Genomic DNA, 21,787 nt, shown 5'->3' with positions numbered 1-21,787 from the left:
TTGATTTTTAACAAAAGTCAAATTAACTTTTAATAAGTTAAAAATATCAAATTATACACACTGTGTTTAATTGTCCCTGCAGTAATACAAAATGTTCGTAAATTCTCTTAAAATAAATTTGTATTTCCCCCTAGTTTGTGAAAATTGTAATAACCTGTCTACTTAGAATAACTTCTGGTTAAGCCACATTCAATAACTGAAATTCAAACAATCTCCCAGATGGAACAGCTGGGAAAAAATAAAGAGGACAGTTTTTATAATTCTGAGTTTTCTATTGATGCTCTAGGTAAGATCACCCAACATTCAAAACTAGCATGACTGAAGTCTCGAAAATATAAATATGTCATAGTGAAAAAAACATCCTTTCAGAAGAATGAGGAAAATGCAACTTACAGCCTTTCTTATTTTTAAAACTTTCACCCAAATTTCTGTAGATTGCAGAGTCTAAACGTTTTAAAATCCTACATAGTGGGTATACACATACATATTAGTATTAGGTAATAGTTTATGCTTAATAAGTCTAGCAAATATTATTTGAAAACCCAATTTACATAAAGTATGTTGCACTACTGATTGCATTTTATGGAAAAGAAAACCGGGAACAGAAAAATTAAGTGACATTTTTAAAGTGACGTTGGGTTAAATAATGAAATTGAGAACACAAATCAAAATCAGATAAGTTCCAATTAAAATTTCTAATCATTACCTTTATTCTCACAGGTGTTGGCATGAATATTTTTAAAATTCAGTAGTCTATTTTTTTTGCATGCACTTAATTTTTTTAATTACACGCCTTCATTAATATAAATCCAAGTAATAAACTTATTTACCTCACCATACTCTAAAATTAGCAATCCTTTGAGACAGTCTCTTGAGGTTTAAAACAAAATTAAATATTTCTCTTAATAGCACTTCTTCAATCGTCATTTTTACTCATTTGTTCAATAGAGGAATTAATAGCCTGTACTAAAAATCAGTGGCATCAGTCAAGCTCTTCCCTCCATTTTTATAATATTCAATTACGCTAAAGGGAATAAAACTGTCCATTATGCCAAAGTTGAGCTCTCAACCCATAGTCAGCATGAAAATAATTTCTTCCTTTCTGTCTAATGCATAAAAACGAAACAAAAAAACTATTAAGGCTCTCAAAAGATACTTTGAACACTAATATGCCTGCATCTTAGCTCTTATCCTTTAAATCTCTTCTCTGAGAAGACTTCTCTCAAAGTGGGGAGAGAAGGAGTATCATACTTACGAAGCCAGGTATGAAGAGTATAAAGCAAATTTGATTAATTATCCTTAATAAAGTCTATGTCTAGTTCCTCCCTTTCTCCTTTATCCCAACATAAGTCTGAACTAAACCATAAGAGAGGTTCAACTCATATCAACTCACATTCCTTTTTCTTTTTTACATCACCAAAGCAAAATGATTTCAGAATGAGAACTCCCCAAGTGTTTTATTCAGTATCTTCTGTGATTCCAAATAAACTCAATTGCACTAACAAAAAGAAAAAAAAATATCTTGAAAGTTTAGAGTGTATGTAGTTGTTCTTTTATCAAAATAGAAAATTTCACAATTGACCCAAACAGAACTGCAGCTTAGAAAAATCAAGCCTTTAATTCAGGACAACAATTTGTACCCAGAGAAAAATTCAAAGTAATGGTTTTCATTGAATGTGGACTTTAGACCAACTTATTTATTTTGATTTTGCTGAAGTCTGGGTATAACCACTGGTGGTCTTTGCTGGAGGACCACTGTTCTAGATTGAGTATCTTATAACAAGGTGCTTTTGATACCTCAGTAACTGAACTACCTTGGATGGGGTTCCAGACAAACCTGACCACAACATTTCGGCATTTTAATTAGGTTTCAATGTTCTCCTTAAATGGTACAGCACAAATCAGATGACAAATTTTCCATTCAGTTAAAACATTAGTAGGTAGCACATAAGTGACACAACTCCAAATTTAAGAAGCCTTTAAAGAATAACTTTGCCTCAAAACAATTTTGGAAAAGAGATAATTCACGGAACACACTGATAAATCTTGCATTAAGCTAAAAATCTGTTCCTAAATTGTTGTATGCCAACTGATTTTTCATAAATCAAATCACATTTTGTAAGCTCCATAAAAAAGGCATTCATTATTTGAAGGCACCTTTTAGTGAATCCTTTTTTTATTTAAACATAGAATTGTCATATAACATAACTAACCACTATTTAATTTGTTTGGTAATCTTACACTTGAAAATATCAAATTTCTTACAGTGAGCACAGCTGCTTTCATAGGCCAAATTCATTTCAGCATTACAGTCCTTCTCCCTATTTCCCAAGTTTTAAAAATGTCACCCCAAGTAACAGCTGTTCTCCAGTGGTAGAAGCAATACTAGAAAAGTTGGAAAAAAAAAAGTGATTATTTTTAAATGTAAAATAGAAATGTAGGTATCCCCAGAAAGAGGTCAATGAATTCTTTTTGACAACGATCACAATAAGTGTCCAATAAAAATTTTAAATCAATCAAGATATGCACATGTCAGATCACTTTCCCATGGGCCTTTATCACCTGGAGCAAACAAGAACTGTTTATGTCCATGAACACATGACCTCCAGAATGCCACCAAGGTCAAGGAGACCTCCAGGAGGGGGACATGCTGAGTAAGTGCTGATTTGCCCAATTCTAGGGTTCCCTTTAAAAATGGAGAAGACAATAAATAAAACTGTATTTATCTGCCACCGGAAATGATGTTTAGGTTGTAACGTTCAAGTACCCCATCACAGGATTGTGTACAGACGCATGTCAGCAACAGCCAATAGGAGCAAGATGTACCAGGGGCATCACGCACAGAACCAGATACAAAAACTGCTGCACGTAAAGAATTAACAAGACCCCCCGGAACGGAACAATCCTCCCTTACATCTTGTAGAAAAACCTTTAGTGCCTTGGCTACATGCCGCAACGACGCGATTTCAAAATGAGGGTTCTGTGTTGACAGACCTTTTTGAAAATGACAAATAAGCAAAGCCCCGCAACCACCAGAAGCAACACCAACCAGAAAGGCTCAGAAAGGCTTGGCGAGGCGTGAGTCTGCGTGTGCGGCACCTGCCAGTGAAACAGCCGACGCACCGGGCAGGTGTCCCGGCGGTGCTTAGCCTTTTCCCCCCCGAGACGCCTGCAGGCGTGTCCTCAGCGGTCACAGCCGTGCACCTTTCACAGACCGCACGTTTCCTTGGATGAGATTTAAATTCGAAAACAGGTTACCCACTTGCTATAATCTGTTTAAGCGGGATTTAGGCTTAAGAAACAAAGCGAACGCATCCACTTGCAAGTTGAAATTGCACAGAACTTTGCAGTCCGAGAACAGGACACGCCAGGGCTGGCACCTGGTCATTTAAACGTGACTCGGTGGAGGACAGCTGACCACGGGTAACTCGTTCTGAGGTTCGGTCAGTGGGCAGCCTGCACCACGAGGGTGGAAAACGAAGGCGTGGGGCAGAAGTGGGCAGCGGCGCCGGCCGGTCGGCCCCGGCGGGGTCCTGGCCGGCGGCTTGCTTCCCGGTCACTCCAGGGACGCCCCGACGGGTGGCGGGCGCTGGGTCCACGCGATCATGTCACCCGCCAGTTGCCACGACGGTCCCCGCGGACGGGCGCCGAGGCTCAGGACGGGAGGGCGGCCGCGCGAGCCCCGTTCCCCCCGCGGAACACCGGGCCCGACACCCGAGGCTCATCAGACACACGTCACCTCGCGCCGGGGCCTCGGCGTTTTCTCTGTATTATTTTTAACGTCCACCGGGCACAGGTTCAGTGCGGGGGGGGTGTGAACGATTAACCCATTTCCCGCGTGCACAGGGAAGGACTGACGCCCGTCCACGCAGTTCCCTCTCTTCCAAGTAACTTTTTTTTGGGGGGGGGGCAGTCACTTAGTCCCCAAATAACAGCCCACGCGGCAAGGCGACGTCCACGCCCCGTGGCCCGCGCTGCCCCCGGCGGGGCGCTCCCTCCCGGCCCCACGCCCACGGGCCCTCCGGCCGCCCTCCCTTCCGCTCCCCGTCAAGCCCGCGCCGCCGCCCCCGGGGCGGACTTTCCCCAACTGCCGGCCCACGTTTGCCGCGCGCTCCTGCGGCCCCGCGCCCCGCGCCCCCGCGCCCCGCGCCGGGGCCCACCTGCCTCGCGCCGCCCGCCCCACGCCCGGCCCACGCCCGCCCGGCCCACGCCGGCCCCGTCCCGAGACTCCGCCGCGCCGGGGCCCACGCCGCAGGGGCAGGGGCGCCCGAACAGGCCCGCGACGGCGGACCCCGCGACGCCCCCCAGAGGCCGGGCCCCGCGCGCCTGTCAGGGCGCCCCGGGCGGGGCGGGCGGGGGCTGAGCTCCGCGGGGCCTCTTGTCCTGACGCCCCGCCGCCGCCGCACTCACCTGACGGGCCCCCGCCGGGCTGGGCCACGGGGTCGGGGGTCGCGCGAGGAGGCCGCCCGCCCGCCCGCCGGCCGCGGCCCCCACCCTCCGGCGCCCGCTCGCGCTCCGCTCCCGGCCGGCGCGCGCCCCGCGTCCGACGCGCGCCAGGAGCGCCGGGGGGGGGGGGGGGTGGCGGGGCAGGGGACGCGTGAACGCGCGAGCGTCGGGGACAGGGCACCCAGGGTGGGCGCAGGGGGCGCGGCGACAGCAGCGGCGCGGCGGCGCCGGCGGAGAGAAAGGCGCCTCGGCCGCGTCCGTCATGGCGCGCGGCGGCGGCTCCTCCGGCCTCCCCGCTCCCTCGCCTTTAGTTTGACCTTTCCCTCCAGTGTGTCTGAGGGAAGAGCCGCGGTGCGCGCGCGTGTGCCTGTCTGTGTGTGTGCGCGCGCGCGCGCGTGGGGCAAGGGCCGGGTTTGCTCCCCGACGCCTGACGTCACTGTCATGGCAACGGCCGCCCCGCCCCTCGCCTCCCATTTCCTGCCCCCGCCCCCTGTGCACGTTCCGGGGCCTCACGTGCTCACTCGCACGCACGCACGCACGCACGCACGCTGGGAGCGCGTGCGCCCAGAGCGCTGGGGAGGGGGGGTGGGGAGGTCGTCCGGGCCTCCTCGTCGGTCCCCTAAGTCGCACGGGTCTAATAAAGAGCAGCCCCGCGGCCCCGCGGGACGGGCGCGAGCTGCGTGGAAAGTTTCCCGGGGCAGAGCGAAAGCCTTTCCCGAGAGACTGAGCGGGACGCGCGGGGGGGAAAGGGGAGCGTCGCCCGGCAGTTCGGGAGCAGGAGGGGGCGGAGGACGGCGAGGTCGGGGAGTCACGGGAAGGGGACCCGGGCGCGCTTTGGGGCGGTTCGCCGGGCGACCCCGCACTGCATGTCCCCCGCTAAGCTGCGGGACCTCGGACGGGCCGCTCACCCCCTCCGCCCTGACGGGCCGCGGTCCAGCGGGATGGGGGGACTTGGCGGCGGAGCTGAGGATGGAGAGAAGGCGGAGAACGCCTCCCGTGACCCCGGGAAGCCCCGAATGGAGCCGCAGTTAGGGCCGTGGAGCCCGCCACGGCCTCGCGTTACGCGTGGGGACACGGGACGCAGGTGGGAACGACGGGACGACGGAGGGAACCCGGGAAAGGCGCGCGGCGGAGTCCTGCTGCGGGTGGGCCTTCCCCGGGCCCCGGCCACCCCGGCCACCCGCGCAGAAGTGTCCTTAGAGCTCCGGGTACACGGGCCGCGCGGAGGGGGGCGACTCTGGCTTCTCGGTCTGCACCCGGACAGGGGACAGCGGGTGCTTTGCTCAGTGCCTTCGGGGCACCGCGGCCTCTTACGTTTTGTTTCAAGTTGAAACTCTCGACGACGAGCTCCCGGTCCGGTACGATCTCCAGCCACGGGGGAACGATGGACTCAGCGAAACGACATCCAGGCCAGCGTCCACCCCGGGGGCAGCAGTGCCCCTCGCGAGCGAGCCGGGGACCCCAGGGCGGCGCAGGTACCTTTGGGTCCAGACACGCGGGGCACGTTATCCTTCCTCAGGCCGGGGCTGGGAGCGCTTTCCTTGCGCTTCGCTCCCAGGCACGCGCTGCCTCCCGGCATTTGGTGGCTGTCGTAGCGCTGCTTAAGTCTACACGTACCGTTAAGAGCTGACTTTTTAAAAAGTACCATGTGTCTGTGTGCTTGTTTTGCAGCCGTACACCTACACCTGGTCTCGGTAAAGGACTTCCCTCAGTGCCTCAAACGTGCCCTTACGTTTCCTACCTGCTCTCAACGTATTCATTCCCTTGACCCGTCCGAGCGCCACCTAACATGTAGTGTCTTCCAAAAGGCCTGGCTGGATCTACTCCGTTGCAGTGCAGTAGTCCTCTGTCCAGAGTGCTGGGTACGTACCTTGCTTGGGCCACTGTTCCTAAGTACACTTTGTGTTCTGTGGCTTGTGCAGGTCACCTGCAGAAAGCGGCTCTGCACGTCCTTGTATAGGCTGGCTGTCCCTGTTCCTTGCTCCCGGACCGTCTTAAAGGTCGAATACATCACTTGTTGCCCATTCCTGTAAGGCCTGATTTATTTGCCTTCTCCAGACTATAAAACTCGTTAGTAGCAGGAATCAGGTCTAGTTCCACGTGGCATTTCCGACACCTCCTTCAGTACCACAACACTACTGAACCAACAGCTCTTCAAAGGCTAAATGGCTCCTTGCCTATTTCATAAAATTGTTAGGGGCAGACTTTACCATGTTTATATTTACATCTCAGAACCAACGATTTACCTGGGAAGTTATATGAGTGCCCCATAAATCTTGGACTCCTCGAAAATGCACTAGAAATTTCATGGTCACACTCATACGATGAAAAAAAACAAAACAAAATGTGTTGGCAGTAGCCCGAGATACTAACCAGAGCCAGAAGTAGGAGATCCACTGGAGAAGAGGTAGTCATTTCTTTATAACTGCTGCTGGGGACCTAGAATGAGATTTTTAGATCTTCAGGATGAGATAATAGGCAAATTACTCCCAGGTGTATCAGTGCTGTTGCTCCCAGGACAGGGGGGGAAATTATGCAAAGAAGAATCTGAAAAAGACCCAGCGGCAAACAGCGTTTGCTTCCTCTGAACTGGTAGCACTTGTTCCTTTGTCTCATGAGGCACAATAATCTAAAGTCAGTGGTGTTCTCATGTGTAGTATTGTTCTTGTGATATGCTATTTAACTCGGTAGGTGTGTGTAAATCCTTACTAAACCCAGTCCACTTCTTCTTGACCGTGGTAATGGCAATGCCAGATACCCAGTAGCGTGAGTCATTCTCAGTTTACCCTATCTCCATTCTGTCACTCTCTGAATCCCATACAGCCTTTTTCTTAAGTGGTGGTGGTAGCCACCTTGCCTTGGGCCAGTCCAGCCCAACTTCCACCATAGCCCAGACTCCGGAGGGGCTTTTCTGAAAGGCAGAAAATGGAGCACATCTCCAAACAGCTTAAAAGTCTTCCATGGCTTCTCCTTGCCTTTTAGGGAAATAAACCAAACTTCTTCAATGGCTTGTGATACTTCATCCTCAACTAATTCCTTCAGCCCCGTCTCCCACTACTTCTGCAAGAACTGTTTTGTTCCCTGGATGTTGAGAACTTGCAGAAACCTCATGCATATCATGTTCTCTGTGCACGCAAGTTCACCTACCTAGAATTCTCTGCTCAGGCCGAGCCTCTCTCCTCTCTCTTCTGTGCTTTCTAGGTCTGTGAGAACATTCATGCTACTTACCTCTGGTGTAGCTTTTATTCTGTGTTGTAAATATACAGTATGTGTTTACATGTTTCAGCTGGAATGTGAGCTACTTGAGGGCAGGGGCTTGGCTTATTTTATTCGTGTTTGTAAGTAACACCTACCAGGGTGCCCAGCACAAACTGGACACTCAGTAATTGTTTATCAAATGAATGAATGTACTGAAAGCTCCATGAAGGAAAAAAGCTATTACATTTCATGGATTCTCACAAAGCCATACCCAGTATTACGCCAGTAATAAGTAGTTACTTCCAATCACAACAAATGAATGAAAGGGTATTAACGAGGTCCGAAAAACCTACCACATATCAGGAACTTAATACTTTCCATTCATTAACTCAGTTTATCCCCCATCAACCCTATGCTGTAGGCATTGGTAAGGAAACCAGAGCTTAAGGAGGGGACTGCCTGACTGGGCCAAGGTCACACTTAGACTTGTTGGCCAAGGATATGATTACAAGTTCACCTAATTTGGCATTAGGCTATGATGGAAAGTATGCTCCTACTGCTGATGTGATGGTGACTTTCATTTCCTCTTCTCCTCTCTTGTGTCATAACCATAGGCTCCTACCTTTTATCCGCGAGATATCAGTGCCTCCTTTGCTTCAACAGGAAGAAATACCATTGCATTGTACACAGTGAATGTGCACAAGTCAGGCTAAATGGAGGGGTCGTGTTTTTCTTTTTCTTTTTTTTTTTTTCAGAATTATGTTTCTATAACTGAAATGAAGATTACTTAGTTTTAGAGTACAAAAGTTTGGCATGTAAGGATAGGATGTTTACAATTGGCCTTTGTGATATGAAGGACCCAGCTGACACCTTTCTGGAAGCTAGAAAATGAAAACGTTTTTGAATTAGTGACATTTGTCAGTTCACGAAGCGCTAAGGTGAATCTTGGCATTTAAAAAGCAATTCTTCAAAAGCAGGGTTAAAAAAAAGGCCATGTGTATTTGTGTAAGTGCCTCATTAGGGAGAGGTGAAGAACATTCAGTTCTCTTCTTGAGGGACTCCTTTGCTCCAGGGTTAGTGAGAGGCACCTGGAGTCTGGGTGGGGGCTCCAGCAGAGTTACAAGCACACCCTTGACTGGAAGGCACTCTCCCCTATTGGGAAGGTCAACGTCTCTGACCAGAATGGAAACTTGTAGAGGGAGGTGGTTAATGAAGAGCAGGTGGGGAAGTGAGAGCCCACAGCCACCTGGTTTGCCAGACCGGTCACCCTGCATGGACATATATAGCAGCCCTGAGTGACATGTACAAGGCAAATCTCTGTCCACTTCGGCAATTCACATGATCCCGATTATACCTTTGATAATACAAACCAATAGTTATTGAATACTTACCAGTTGTCATCTGAAAAACTTAAGTGAATTTTATTGTACAAAGTTTGATCTAAAGATTTGATAGACACTTATCCACTAAAACCTGGAGGTGGCATCTGGTTCATCCATTTCAAACAATCCAACATATCATGAAGCCCCGGTGAATATAAAGCTTTTTATATACCCCCCCCCTTTTTTTTTTGCCCTCCTAGCTTTATCAAGAAATCCGCCAGAAAGTTAAGTTGGCTGCCTTAAGTGTTTCCTGGGAGTGCTGGGGAAGCCGTCTTTAGTAGAGTGAGCCCATGACTCCATTGTCCAGGAAGAGTATAATTAGGCTTGGATCCCTGTATCACTCTGTGGAGGAAAGCTGATCTCCATATAGAAATATTTCATTTGGCCTATTATATGGGCAAGAAATAAATGAAAATTTGGGAGGTTATTTGTCATAGAAGCAAGCTTTACTCAGTGGATTAACTGGAAAAGTAAATAATATGACCATATTCACCTGATATTTGTGGAGCTGCTCACACAAGTAGGGTTAAATTCTTAATTTTGCAACACCCAATTAAGTGAGCCTCTGCTTCTAGTAATCTTTATTATATTGCTGCCAAGTCTTCGATGGTCGTACTATACACATAGTAAGTCACTGTCATTACTGGAAAATTGTGTGCACTTCCAGAAGCTGCTAATCAGTTCAAAAAAAAAAAAGGAAAAGCCACCCAGGAGGAACCAATGCATACATATGTACATACATACATAGCCTGCCTCTCTCTCTCTCTCTCTCTCTCTCTCTCTCTCTCTCTCTCTCCCTCCCTCCCTCCCTCCCTCCCTCCCTCTCCCCCCCCTCTTACACACACAGACACATACACCCTAAAAAATAGTAGGATACAGAGTCAAGCAGCTTTCACCATTTTTACTATTACCAGCATCAGTATCTTCTTCATCATTACATTTTAAGTTAAGACGCTTAAAGAAGTCTGAAATAATAATTTGATTATTCTCAGGACCTCAGGAAGAATGAATGAGTGGTCTCCAGGAAGGTGGTGGGCTGTTTTTTTCTGTCATCACAGTCTCTCTGTGATGTTTGTCCTATGACTTCATGAGGCATGCAGCGTTACGCCAGGCATCTGTGTTTGAATGGCCCTCCAGCTTCTGTAGAGATGGAATTTCCTCTTGATATTTTATGTGATAATCAGTGTGAGGGACTGCAGCATGCAACATGGTTAAGTGAGCTTTCCATTCTCCCTGAGGATGGGGTTCTGGATCCATTCCCTGCAGGCTAAGATTTTGCCCTGGGGTAAACCATTCAGTCCGTTGGACTGACAATTTGGACCAAGCTAGAGGCTAATAGCCATAGTGCATTAACAACGAGAGAGGTGAGTTTTGTTAAATTACAATGACATCCATGCTTCCAGGGGAGCTGCAGAACTTATTCCTGTCAGATGTTCTCAAAATCAACAGCCAAATTATTCCTGCCCTGTAATCTGAGGCTACTGAGTAAAGCCCTGCACTATTTTATATAGTAATGCAAACTCTCTAGTCCTATGTCTCCATAATAATCGTGAAAATTCTTGTTGGCATCCTCAGTAATGCAGGACAATGAGTATTTATTGAGTAACCATGTCCCAGGGACTCTAATAGATGCTTCATGTAGGCCAGATATTTACGCTCATAACAGCCTTTCAAGGTTATAAGGAGTAGCAAGCAATAAAGAAGTGTCATTCCAATCTATAGATGAGGAAACAGATTCAGGGAACGTAAGCAACTTGCTGAGTGTCACTACAGCAGTGATGTCAGTGTACTTAAAGAGTGTTCTTTGAAAAGAAAAATAGCTTAAGATTTAGCGTATGTAAGCGCTAATTCCATGATCATGAATATTTTAAGCAAACTTTTTAGTGGGGAAAAAAGTTAATATGGTAAACATATTAAAAAATAGGTATACTTATTGAGCAACTCCCTTTGTGAATACTTGGGAATTAAAGGGTTTTGAATGAGCTCTACCTTATTTTTCTTGGAGGAGAGCCAAGTCTTTAATAAGAATTTCTGCAAAGGAGGGACCTGGGACTGAATCTTATTTATAGAGGCAAGGATGATTTTTATTTCAATCTCACATTCTTATACTCCACTTGAATTTGCCAGTTAATACAGGAATAGCAAATAATGTGAAGACTTAATTTTGAGTTGCCTAAATCCTCCTCATCCCTTCTGCCAATCCTGGTTAAGGCCTAAGGCAGGTTGATGCTGAGTCAAACCTAATAATATTCTTCCTTCCGTAGTCCACAGCAAGATTTCATATTCATATCGTGGAACAGGTATCACTCAATTTATGTTCAGTGATTGATTTAAAATGGGATGAATTCAGTGCTGTGCTGTGGCCTGCTCACACTGGCTCCCAAGAGCTGACTGCACACATCTCTGCTTAATTCTGCATTCTGTGACATCTGACTACTACCTTGAAATTGGCCATTGTGGGAGTATTTACACAATGGAAATTGGCAAATGCTACGTATCAGGACATTTATTCCCCAAGAGGTGGTTGTTAAGCATTTATCAGTACACAACTGCATACATTGTATTATTTGCTCAAAATATCTGTTGCCTTCACTGTGGGTCTCTAGGCTTCCCTTCCCTGTAGGAAGAGGAGGTTTTTCACCCATCGAAGTCAGGCTTGACCATGTGACTGACTGTGGTCAATGGGATGTGACTGGAAGTGCACGTGCCATTTCTAAGCAGAAGCAAATGTGCCCAGATCTTTTTTTTTTCTTATGCCACAAGCTGGCATGTCCCAGATAGTTTCAGCATCTTCAATCTGAGTCCTTAACTAAAGGGGACATGAAGCAAAATCACAGCCAACCTATTAAAGGCCTTGGACATTAAAAAAAAAAAATCTTTCTTCTTGGAAAGATGTGGGGCTTGTTTGTTGTTACGCCAGCATTACTTAGGCTAAGTTGATTGATACAGCAATTAGGACTTATAATTGAGGTACTGCCATAACAGAAATCTTAAATGATGGGGTCTTAACTCGGGGGTTTGGGAGTGGGAAGCAAAAAAATATGTTATCGAAGGATGGAAAAGTGGCCACCCATGGAATCTAGTAGTGATGCATTTTGTAAAACTTTTACCTATGATCACTGGGGAGATAGGGACTGAATTTCAGCTTGTGTTTTTAGGCAAAGAGGTTATGAAACAGTATGTTGCTCAAGTGCCCGAGGTGGTATGGTTTATACATAATGAGGTACTGTAAAAGAAGGCTGAGTTTAGGAAAGAATTGTCCATTTTGGAGCTGTCATACAGAGTAGAAATATCCAGAAATTTGAGGACTGAGAGGACTAGAGGATGTAATTGATTCTGATTTCCAAATAATAAAAGATAAAACTTGGGTCTTTAAGTGACAAAGCCTGTTTAAAATTCAGCCTTGCGGCAAGGACCAACGGAATGTATGGTCCCTCTATTAAAACCTCTGAATTGATTAAAGTGACACTGAATAAATCTTTTAAATTGGACAAAATGGCTCAAGGAAAAGAGATATACAGTGTTTTCCCATTAAAGCCAGATAAATTCAAGATACCTGCAATTAATTCTAGACAGAGTCATAGCTGGAAAAGAATTGTGGATGTGGCCATTGGCACATGATGAATTTGGGATTCTATCACTAGCAACTAAAAGCATTGTCCATAATAAACTGCATCACAGGCTTCTTGGCAGAATACAATGAGATTGTACACATAGAACATGGAGCAAAGTTCTTGGCACAGAGTAAGTGTTCAATAAATACAAATTTTTAAAATAAAATCTGTTATAAGCTGAGAGTAATTGTCACAACTAACCCAGGCCAGAGGGCAGATGAGAAGTAGCCAAGAAACCTCAGTTTAAAAGTTCACTGCTTAACAACGGCAACTGGACCAGGAGCTGAGCTGCACCCTTCACAACTAATATTGAAAGGACAACAACTTGACTTTGGAAAAGTCCGGGAGGTACACATTGTTCCCCAATAAAGTCCTGTTCCCCTTCCCCAATAAAAATCTGGAAAAAAAAATTTCACTGCTAATAATTTAAGCAAACGGAAACAATCCTGGATGGGGCCAGCGTGATGTGGTGGAAAGAATTTGGGATGTAGAGTCAGATAGACTTGAGTTGGAAATTCACCTCTGCCACCTGACAAGTGAAATGACATTGAGCAAATTGCACAACAGTTCTGGGCCTTGGCTCTCTCATCTACAAAGTGGAGATCGTATTATCTCCTTGTAATTGTTAACATAAATCAATAAAGCATGACACATCATTCTAGGCATGTAGACAGTCACTAAATGCCAGCCACCTCCCTCCTCCTAAAGCACCTGCTACTAACCACTGTAGGCTGGTCACTCCTTACAGGAGGTCATTTTTAGTCAAAGGAAAGGATGAGGGTTACTGCCCCAAAGTGCCAGCCCCCATGCTTCCTCAGACAGGAAGGCTGTTGAAAAGTCGGGAAGAGACGTTTGTTGGTTTATACCCAAAGAATATTTTATGATTTTCTCCATCTTTCTTATTGTGCCAGGATTCACACAAATGAGGAGGCTTGATTTGCTTTAGAAGAAACGAAAGTGAATCACAACTGATAGTGGAGCCCATTTGTCCTGGGTGCCACCAAGCCCTGATTAGGTGACCCCATCCTTGATTCCAGGGTTAGGTGCTGAGGAACCTGTCACAGGTGACTTGTAGCATTTCCATGGATGACACTTATGGTCCAAGAATTGTCATTTGCCTAAAGTGTGACCAGAAAACTGAATTAAAGAATATATATTTCAGAATAGTCCATGTTTGCGGTGACAACTTCTCTCCGTTACTAGCGTGGAAGGAGAAGCACAAAGCCTCCGGACTGTTAGCTGCCATCTTGGAACTGAGCTGATCCAGCCTTAGGATGAAACCAGATGCTGAGAACAGTATCTCCCAGGAATGGAAGGCGCTTGTACCTGTGAGGACATTTTTGAGCGGATAATCCTACGACTCCTGGATCCCGCCCTACCTCTGGACACAGTTATATGACGTTACGGCTTTCCTTATTTTTATGCCAGGCTTTCAATCAGTAGCAACTGATCAGTCACGAGAGTGGGGCAGCACCAAAGGGCCCTGAACGCTAGCCGCCCAGGTTCATGTCCTGCTTGTTTGTTCTAGCTGTGTGGCCTTGGGAAACGCATTCAGCTTCTCTGTGCTTCAGTTTTTGTGTCTGAGAAACAATGATAATAATAGATCTGACCTCATAAAATTCCTGAGAGGATAAGTTCACATAACACACACAACCCAGTGCCCGGCACAGAGTGCATTTCAATATCATCTGACTCATGACTACGTCCAGTTTCGCAGAGCATCTTAACATCTTAGCATCTACAGATTGAGCCTGAACTGGGGCCTCACTTCTCTTCTGTTCCACCCTTGACTCTATTTATTACTTTGGGTTTTGCTTTCATTCCCTTTCCTGATCTTCTCTCCTTTTGTCATTCCTTTCACTAGCCATAATTGGCATTGATTTATAGCGTTATTTGCTGTACTTTAAAATACGTAATTTTATATTTCTTTTTAATTTAAGAAGTCAAAGAGTAGAACATCTTATATTTCCTTCAATAAAAAAAAGAACATTTTGATTTGCTTTTTACATATTCCAATTACATTTATCTGCATGGCTCTGGTCCAGTGTTCCATTCTGTCAGAATCATTTTAAAGTTTGACACTGTCATTTATTGGCTTTGCCATCCTTCCTGGCTTTATCTCTCCCCTGCCAAGTCCTGGATAAAACCTACAATTTTAGACGACTCTATCAGTTATCAGCTTAGACGGATGTGGTGGAAATCTCTAAATCCATGCCTCTCAGGCATTAGTGGGCATAGGAATCTCCTGGAGAGCTTGTTGAAACAGATTCCTTGGCCCCAGAGACTGGTTTAGGGGGTCTGTGGTGGGCGGTGAGAATTTGCATTTCTAACAAGCTCCCAAGTAGTACGAGTAGGGCTGCCTTAAATAATAGTGGCTTAATTTAGTAATTTTTCTGTTATGTTATAGAAGTGCATTGCCAGGTGTCCAGGGCTGGTCCCAAGGTGTCAGAACCTAAGCTCCTTCTGTTTCCTTTCTGCTGCACATGGCATGTGATTTCCTATTCCAAAATGGTTGCTTGATCTCCAGCCATCACATCCACATTCCAGCCAGTAGGAAGGAGGAAGGGGAGGAAAGATGCCCTCTTTCTTTTTAAGGACATGTCCCAGAAGTTTATGTGGCGCTTCCATTTATATCTTCTTGGGCATAACTTTGTCACATAGCCAAATCACACTAGCTGCAAAGAAATCTGGGAAACACAGTTTTTATTTTGGGTGTCATGTGTCCAGCTAAGAAATCACATCAGAGGAGAATACATTTCCGACATTACTGATTTTTTCAGTGTAGTTCTCGCCTGTTTCCAATTCTCCAGGTAGAGATTTATAATCTCAACCCCACTATGTGCTAGGCAGTTAATATAAAATTCTGAATTTCTCTGGTTTAGTCTGCTCAGGCTGCTATAAACAAACGCCACAGGCTGGGTGGCTTAACAACAGGAATTTATTTCTCACAATTTTGGAGAAATCTGAAGATTAGCAATTGCAGGCAGCCTCCTTCTCCCTCTGCCCTCACAGAGGGAAGTCCTCATCCCTCTGTCCCTCTGGCTGGGGTGAGGGGAGGGAAAGGAGAAAAGGGGGAGAGAGAGAAGAGAAGGGGAGGGAGAGAGTGCAGACAGAGACTGAGAGCACTTTGGTTCTCTTATAAGAAGCCCAATCCTACGGGATCAGGGCTCCACTCTTATGACCTCATTTAAGCTTAATCATCTCTTTATAGTCCCCATCCCCAAACGCAGGCACACTGCGGGGGTTAGGGCTTCAGTTTTTTTTGGAGGGGGTCGTAATTCAGTCCATAATATCTCCCTATAGGTAAATATTTTTACTTCCATTTCAGAATTCAAGAAACCATGTCTCGGAGAGTTTTAATGATTTCCCTGAGGTCCTCACATAACTAAATGCCCAAACCAAGATTCAGATTAACTCTGTCAAAGCTCAGGGTCTTTCTAGTGCATAATGCTGAATCACAGGAATTGTATGTCTGTTTGTAGGCCATGCCTTGAATCAGCCACCTTCTGTTGCATAACATGCAGCCAAGACGTTTCAGTGATGCACCTCTGTTTCACTCCTGTGTCAATGCAGCAGTTGGGGACCCGCTGATCTCGGCTGCACAGGACTAGGTGCCTCTGAGCTGCAGCCTGGGTCGGGGTCTGCTGCACAAGTCTCTCATTCTACTTGGACCCACGAACTTGTCAGGGTACCGTCTTCTCATGCTGAAGGCAGAGCAAGCCCAACTGAGCAAGTGCATTTCAGCCTCTGCTTGCAGTGGGTCTGCTTCTGTTCCAAGGCCAAAGGAAGTCGTGTGACAAAGACCAGGGAAAGCCATACACTCGTCCCAGGAGGGAGTAAATATTTTTGACTATGTACTAATCTACCCCAAGCCCTGAGATATGGTCCCAGATCTGCCATTAATGACCTGTGTGACCTTGGACATATTACTAATCCTTTCTGGATTTCTAAGGTCTCCTTCAGGTTTTGACTTAAGAAGCTATGGCTTAAAAAAGCAAATCAGGGCCTCTCAAACTTCTGGTCTGCTCTGAATGTAGCTTAGTCTTTCCTAATTCCGAGCAGAAATACACACACAGCCCTAGAGCCCCTTCAGAACTGCTGGGCTGCTATTCGTGACTGTTCATGATCAAGCTGGAGCAGCTGGTCCCGCTGGTCACAGAACGGCTCAGAGAGCAGTGGAGCCATTGGGAAGCCATGGGCGCCGTGACCTTCTGCTCCCAGTGGAGCCATTGGGAAGCCATGGGCGCCGTGACCTTCTGCTCCCAGGGCCGGGGTGCAGGCTGTGCATCTGCTCAGACAGGGGAGTTTTACTTTTAGTGATTTACGGTAATGCCTCTGCGTGTGCGGGTAAACATGCTAAGGTTTATTTTGCAGAATTAATGAAGTCTGATTCATCTCCCAGTCCCCAGCAGATTCTGTTCTGGGAAGCAGAGCGAGACTGCCAGGCTTCTGTGTGAAGTGTACAGGGAGTTTCCATGGCATGGGAATCCCCTGGAATTCCCACGACTTCATCTTTTTAATCCCGTGACTCTTCAGGTGGATTCTTTGCCATTAGACTGGATGATTAGGGAGAGACCCTTCCAACAACACAGTATGTGACACAGCAACTAAAGTTCGTTAAGCTGTTGCCACGTGTCAGGCGCTCTGCTCGGTCCTTGCTATGCACTGTCCCAATTATTGGAAAGAGCACACACTTTTCACTTGGATAGATACCAGTTCAAATCCTGCTCCCGCAGTTCCCAAGCTGTGTGACGTTGGATGTGGAGAGTGGGCACCCCTTGTGTCCCTCACCATATATTCCACCCCTTACTTCTCTGCGTATCGAAGTTCTGCACCATGGACAGTGCCACCACGTTGACCGCTCACATTTTGGTAGGTGAAACAAATATGTAAGCAACGAATTATATTGAAACTAAAACCCATCGCGGCCTTAAGCTGCAGACTGAAAAACTCAATTTATCCACATCATGGGGGTTAAATCCCTCTTAAGAAGAGCTGGATTAGAAAGACTCACTTCAGAATTAGGGTTGCTATTATTGAAATTCACAAATGAGGTGGAAGAGGTTATGGTGTGGTGGGAAAAGCATTGAGTTTGAGTCTTGATTCTGCTGAATCAGGATGTGTGATTTGGGGCCAAGTCACTAAATATTTCAAGTCTCAGTTTCCTCACTTGTAAAGTGGGGGATGATGATGCCAGTCCGGCCTGTTGCACAGACTTCTTGCAGAGATCCTAGAGATGAAAGCAGTTAGTGACGAGCAGCTCCATTTTACAGGTGGAGAAACCGAGGACACAAGTATAAGATGTGGAACAGAAGAGACACAGGTCTCTGGCATGTCTCCATCCTCATTTTGGTCTGCTGATTCCCCCACTCACTCAGCTCCAACCACACTCGCATTGGGTCCTTCCCTTGAATAAGCCGGGCTCATTCCTCCCTCACAGACCTTGCTGTGTCGTCTTTCAAGAATGTTCTTCCCCTATATCTTGATGTTCTTCGGGAAAGGGTTGGCTCCTTCTTGTCGTTCGGGTCTCAGCTCTACCGTCGCTTCCTCAGAGATGCCTTCCATAGACACCCATCGAAGGTGGTCCCTCTCCTGGCTCCCTTTAGCACAGCACCGTGTTGTATCGTTACATAGCATTTATCACTTCCTGTGGTTATCTTATTTATTTGTTGGCTTGTCAATGCTCTTCCACTACCCTTTCTCCTTGAGAAGAGAGACCATACATGTCTCACGTTTTGTTACGTCTCCAGTGCCAACAACAGGATTTGGCACATGGTGGACACACAATAAATGTGTTTTTTTTTTAATGAAAGAATTAGCATGTATAGATTTAACTTATTTTTTAACAGCCTCATAATATGTCATATGGATCTACCATAATTTACTTAATCAGGCCTTTAGAGATGAATACTCATTTTTTTCTTCCTTCTTTCCTTCCTTCCTTTGTTTCTTCTTTCTTTCCTTCCTTCCTTCCCTCCCTCCCTCCCTCCCTCCCTCCCTCCCTCCCTCCCTCCCTCCCTCCCTCCCTCCCTCCTTCCTTCCTTCCTTCCTTCTTTCCCTGTAACAAACAAATGAGTATAATCTGTGTATCCTTACGAAATTCTATCCATAGAGCATATATTTAGCAATGGGACTGCTGGATCAAAGGCCATGTACATTTACAAACTGTAATATGTGTTGACAACTTTCCCTACCAGATGTTGCCATCAGTTCACGCTCCCATCAGCTGTGTGTGACGACACCAGAATGGGATTCCCTCTACCTTTCTGCCCATAACACATTCTTGCTGAGAAGCCTTTGCTGCCTTCCCACATACTCTCCAGAGTGCTCCATGTACTTTACTCACTACCCAGGGAGAGGCTGTGAATGCTGCAGCACTGCTCTATTTCTCTGCCATTTGTCTGCTCTAAATGTGTTTTCTGCCTCTTTGTTTGGGTTGCATTCTCCAGTTAGCAAAAGAAGGGGCATTTAAAATATGTGTTAGTGCCTGTAGAGATTATTTATTTATTTGTTTATTTATTTACTTATTTATTAATTTCTTGGGGTGACAATTGTTAGTGAAATTACATAGATTTCAAGTGTACAATTCTGTATTACATCATCTATAAATCCCATTGTGTGTTCACCACCCAGAGTCAGTTCTCCTTCCATCACCATATATTAGATTATTTGTTATTCAGCAAATATTCACTCCCTTCCCCCTGCCCCCATGAGAGGAAAGAACTGTCCCCACTCCCTGACTTTGGCTTTGGCCATGTGATTAGCTTTAGCCAATAGAATGTTAGCAGATGTGCTATGTTCAGAACCTTCAAATCTGCTTGCATGGGCTTGGTCTCTAGTGCCACTGCTTTTTGCCACGAGAATAACATGCCTTGGGAAACTCCTACACCAAGTCACACACCTGGATCCAACTTGCACTTGGAGCTCCAACTAAAGGAGCTCAGCTTTGATCAATGAAACTTCAGCTGTCTTGTGGATCTATCAGTTTACTGTCATATGACACAGATTTTTGTTACTTGTTACACAGCAAAAACTGACTGATACAAAGTCCAACTGATACAAGTGAAGCTCCCATTTTGCAGCACCGTGACACTTCTATGTCAAATACTAAACATCACCTAGGACAGTGCCAGCAGAGAAATCTTTAAACTACTCATATTCACTTTGTATGGGTGTTGGTGGTCCTTCAAGAAAGCATAGGGTTAAAGAGTCCTAGGTGGAGTGAGGAAACAGTACCACTGCTAGAGCAGCAAAAGCAAGGGTATGAAGAAAGAATGTGCCAGACCCGTTCTAGTACTAGTGAACAGGCCAGAGTGTAGACCACTTGTTGGAGTGTATGGGGAGGATGCAAAAAAAACCTAAAGGTATTTGAATTAGAACATAAAGAATTAAGGAAGGTAGATTTACCTTCTACTCTTTAATTCTTGGCACCAGCAAAGAAACATAAGTTACAGGGCACCCTGGATGCTAATTGTATGTCACCTATAGACTGTAAGTCGTTGACATTCAGAGGTCAACAGCGTAATGAAGACAGGTAAAGGCCTAAGATTAGTCTGGCTGTGCCAAGTAGAAAAGGCCAACTGTATTCACAGTTTTATTGTCTCCATTTAGAACATTATTAAGCTGTGGTTAACATAGTGCCAGCCCACATATTTGCTCCTTCAATAGGGTGTGAATATGGCTTTGTCTTCACAGAAAACAGACATCAATTGTAGCACTCAGAAGTCATCTTGAATTGAGGCCTCCTACGTATCGGCTTTTTAGTAGAATTCAATTTTAAATAATTGTTTTGTGAGTCGTTTTTGGTATTTAAGCAAATCAATTACAGTAGCATTCACTCATCATTTTTAAATATTGAGCATCATGAAAAGTCATGTCGATGGGAGTTTGAATTCCACATCTAGACTCATTGGTCATGTAACCTTGTACAAATTACTTGACCTTGATGAGACTCAGTTGCTTCATCTGAAAAACATGGTGAATAAAACCTATCACCTAAGATTGTGGTAATGCTTAAATAAGGTAATGGATGTGGCACCCATAGCATTATCCCTGGTCCACGGTAGGGCTCAATAAATAACATTTATCATCCAGTTAAATATTTATTGAGAAACAAAAGGAAACTGTGAGACAGACTCTGTGTTGGGCACAATGAAGGAAATAGGATCCTTTGTCCTTGAAAGTCTCAGAGACCAGGAACATGCAAACCAAGATTGGCTAAACAAAGTGAGAAGTGAAATGAAGGATATCTCGTCAGTGCCATGGACCCCTGCCTTTCTCTCTGCCTGTAGTAGTGGAATGTCCATTGGAGCAGTCATGCTCCAATCACACAGCCACCCCCTTGGCTGCCATATTCATATAACTTCCATTAGAATGAGTGATCCAGGGGTCACTCTGACCCTACCTGGGTCAATCAGTCTTTTTCTGGGATCTCATACTTATTGTGGATAGTAAGTGAACTTACTCCAGGCTATGAATTACCCCTTACCAAAAAAAAAAAAAAAAAGAAGAAAAAAAAGTGGGTTTTGTTTTTTGTTTGTTTGTTTGTTTGTTTGTTTAATAGGGGTCTCATATGCCTACTGTGAAAGCAGGCAGGATGTTTGCTCCTATGTCCCTGATCTGTTTTACCTTGAGGGGGTGATGTGCATTTTTTGGTCAGAGCCTGAAACACCCATTAAGCTTGGCTTCATCACCAGGAAAGTTCACTGTGTGTTGAACGGTGTAGACTGGTTTTCCCGTCTGTCTTTCCTGCTTCTTGCCCCCCACTCCAGGGCTGGTGGAGCCCTGCCTGGCCCTGAGACAGACCACTTCTCTCGCTATTGTCCTCTGGCTTCCTCCACAGTCAGTTGTGCAGTGGAACTTTCTGCATAGGCACTGTCCAATATGGCGGCCACTAATGGGATGGGAAGGAAGTGGAGGTAGGACGGGACAACTCACAGAAGATGGTGTAAAAAAGAAACTGTAGTGAACGTGAGCAGGAGTCGCTAGGAAAAATATGGGAAGGAGATAAGTTCATCTATAGACTACATTCATTAAAGAGAATTTAAAAAATAAGTGTTTTCCAGCTTTATTGAGATATAATTGACATATAATATTGTGTAAGTTTAAAATACACAATGTGTTGATTTGACATACATATTTTGTTAT

General features: G+C 45.6%; 1 protein-coding gene across 1 annotated transcript in view; it reads left to right on the top strand.

Annotated features, from left to right (window-relative positions):
• Positions 1 to 5,020: 5,020 nt before the first annotated feature.
• LOC308506977 (uncharacterized protein) overlaps positions 5,021 to 21,787 on the top strand; it is a 33,064-nt gene continuing 16,297 nt past the window's right edge. The window contains exons 1-2 of the mRNA XM_081071082.1: positions 5,021 to 5,921; positions 6,118 to 6,308. Coding sequence (XP_080927208.1) covers positions 5,831 to 5,921; positions 6,118 to 6,308 — 282 coding nt within the window. The 5' untranslated portion in view covers positions 5,021 to 5,830. The remainder of the gene's footprint in view (positions 5,922 to 6,117; positions 6,309 to 21,787) is intronic.

Source organism: Rhinolophus hipposideros, assembly GCF_964194185.1.
Source record: "Rhinolophus hipposideros genome assembly, chromosome: 13".
Lineage (NCBI taxonomy): Eukaryota > Metazoa > Chordata > Mammalia > Chiroptera > Rhinolophidae > Rhinolophus > Rhinolophus hipposideros.
Note: the sequence above shows the minus strand (reverse complement) of the source record. Positions and strands in the feature narration are given on the sequence as shown.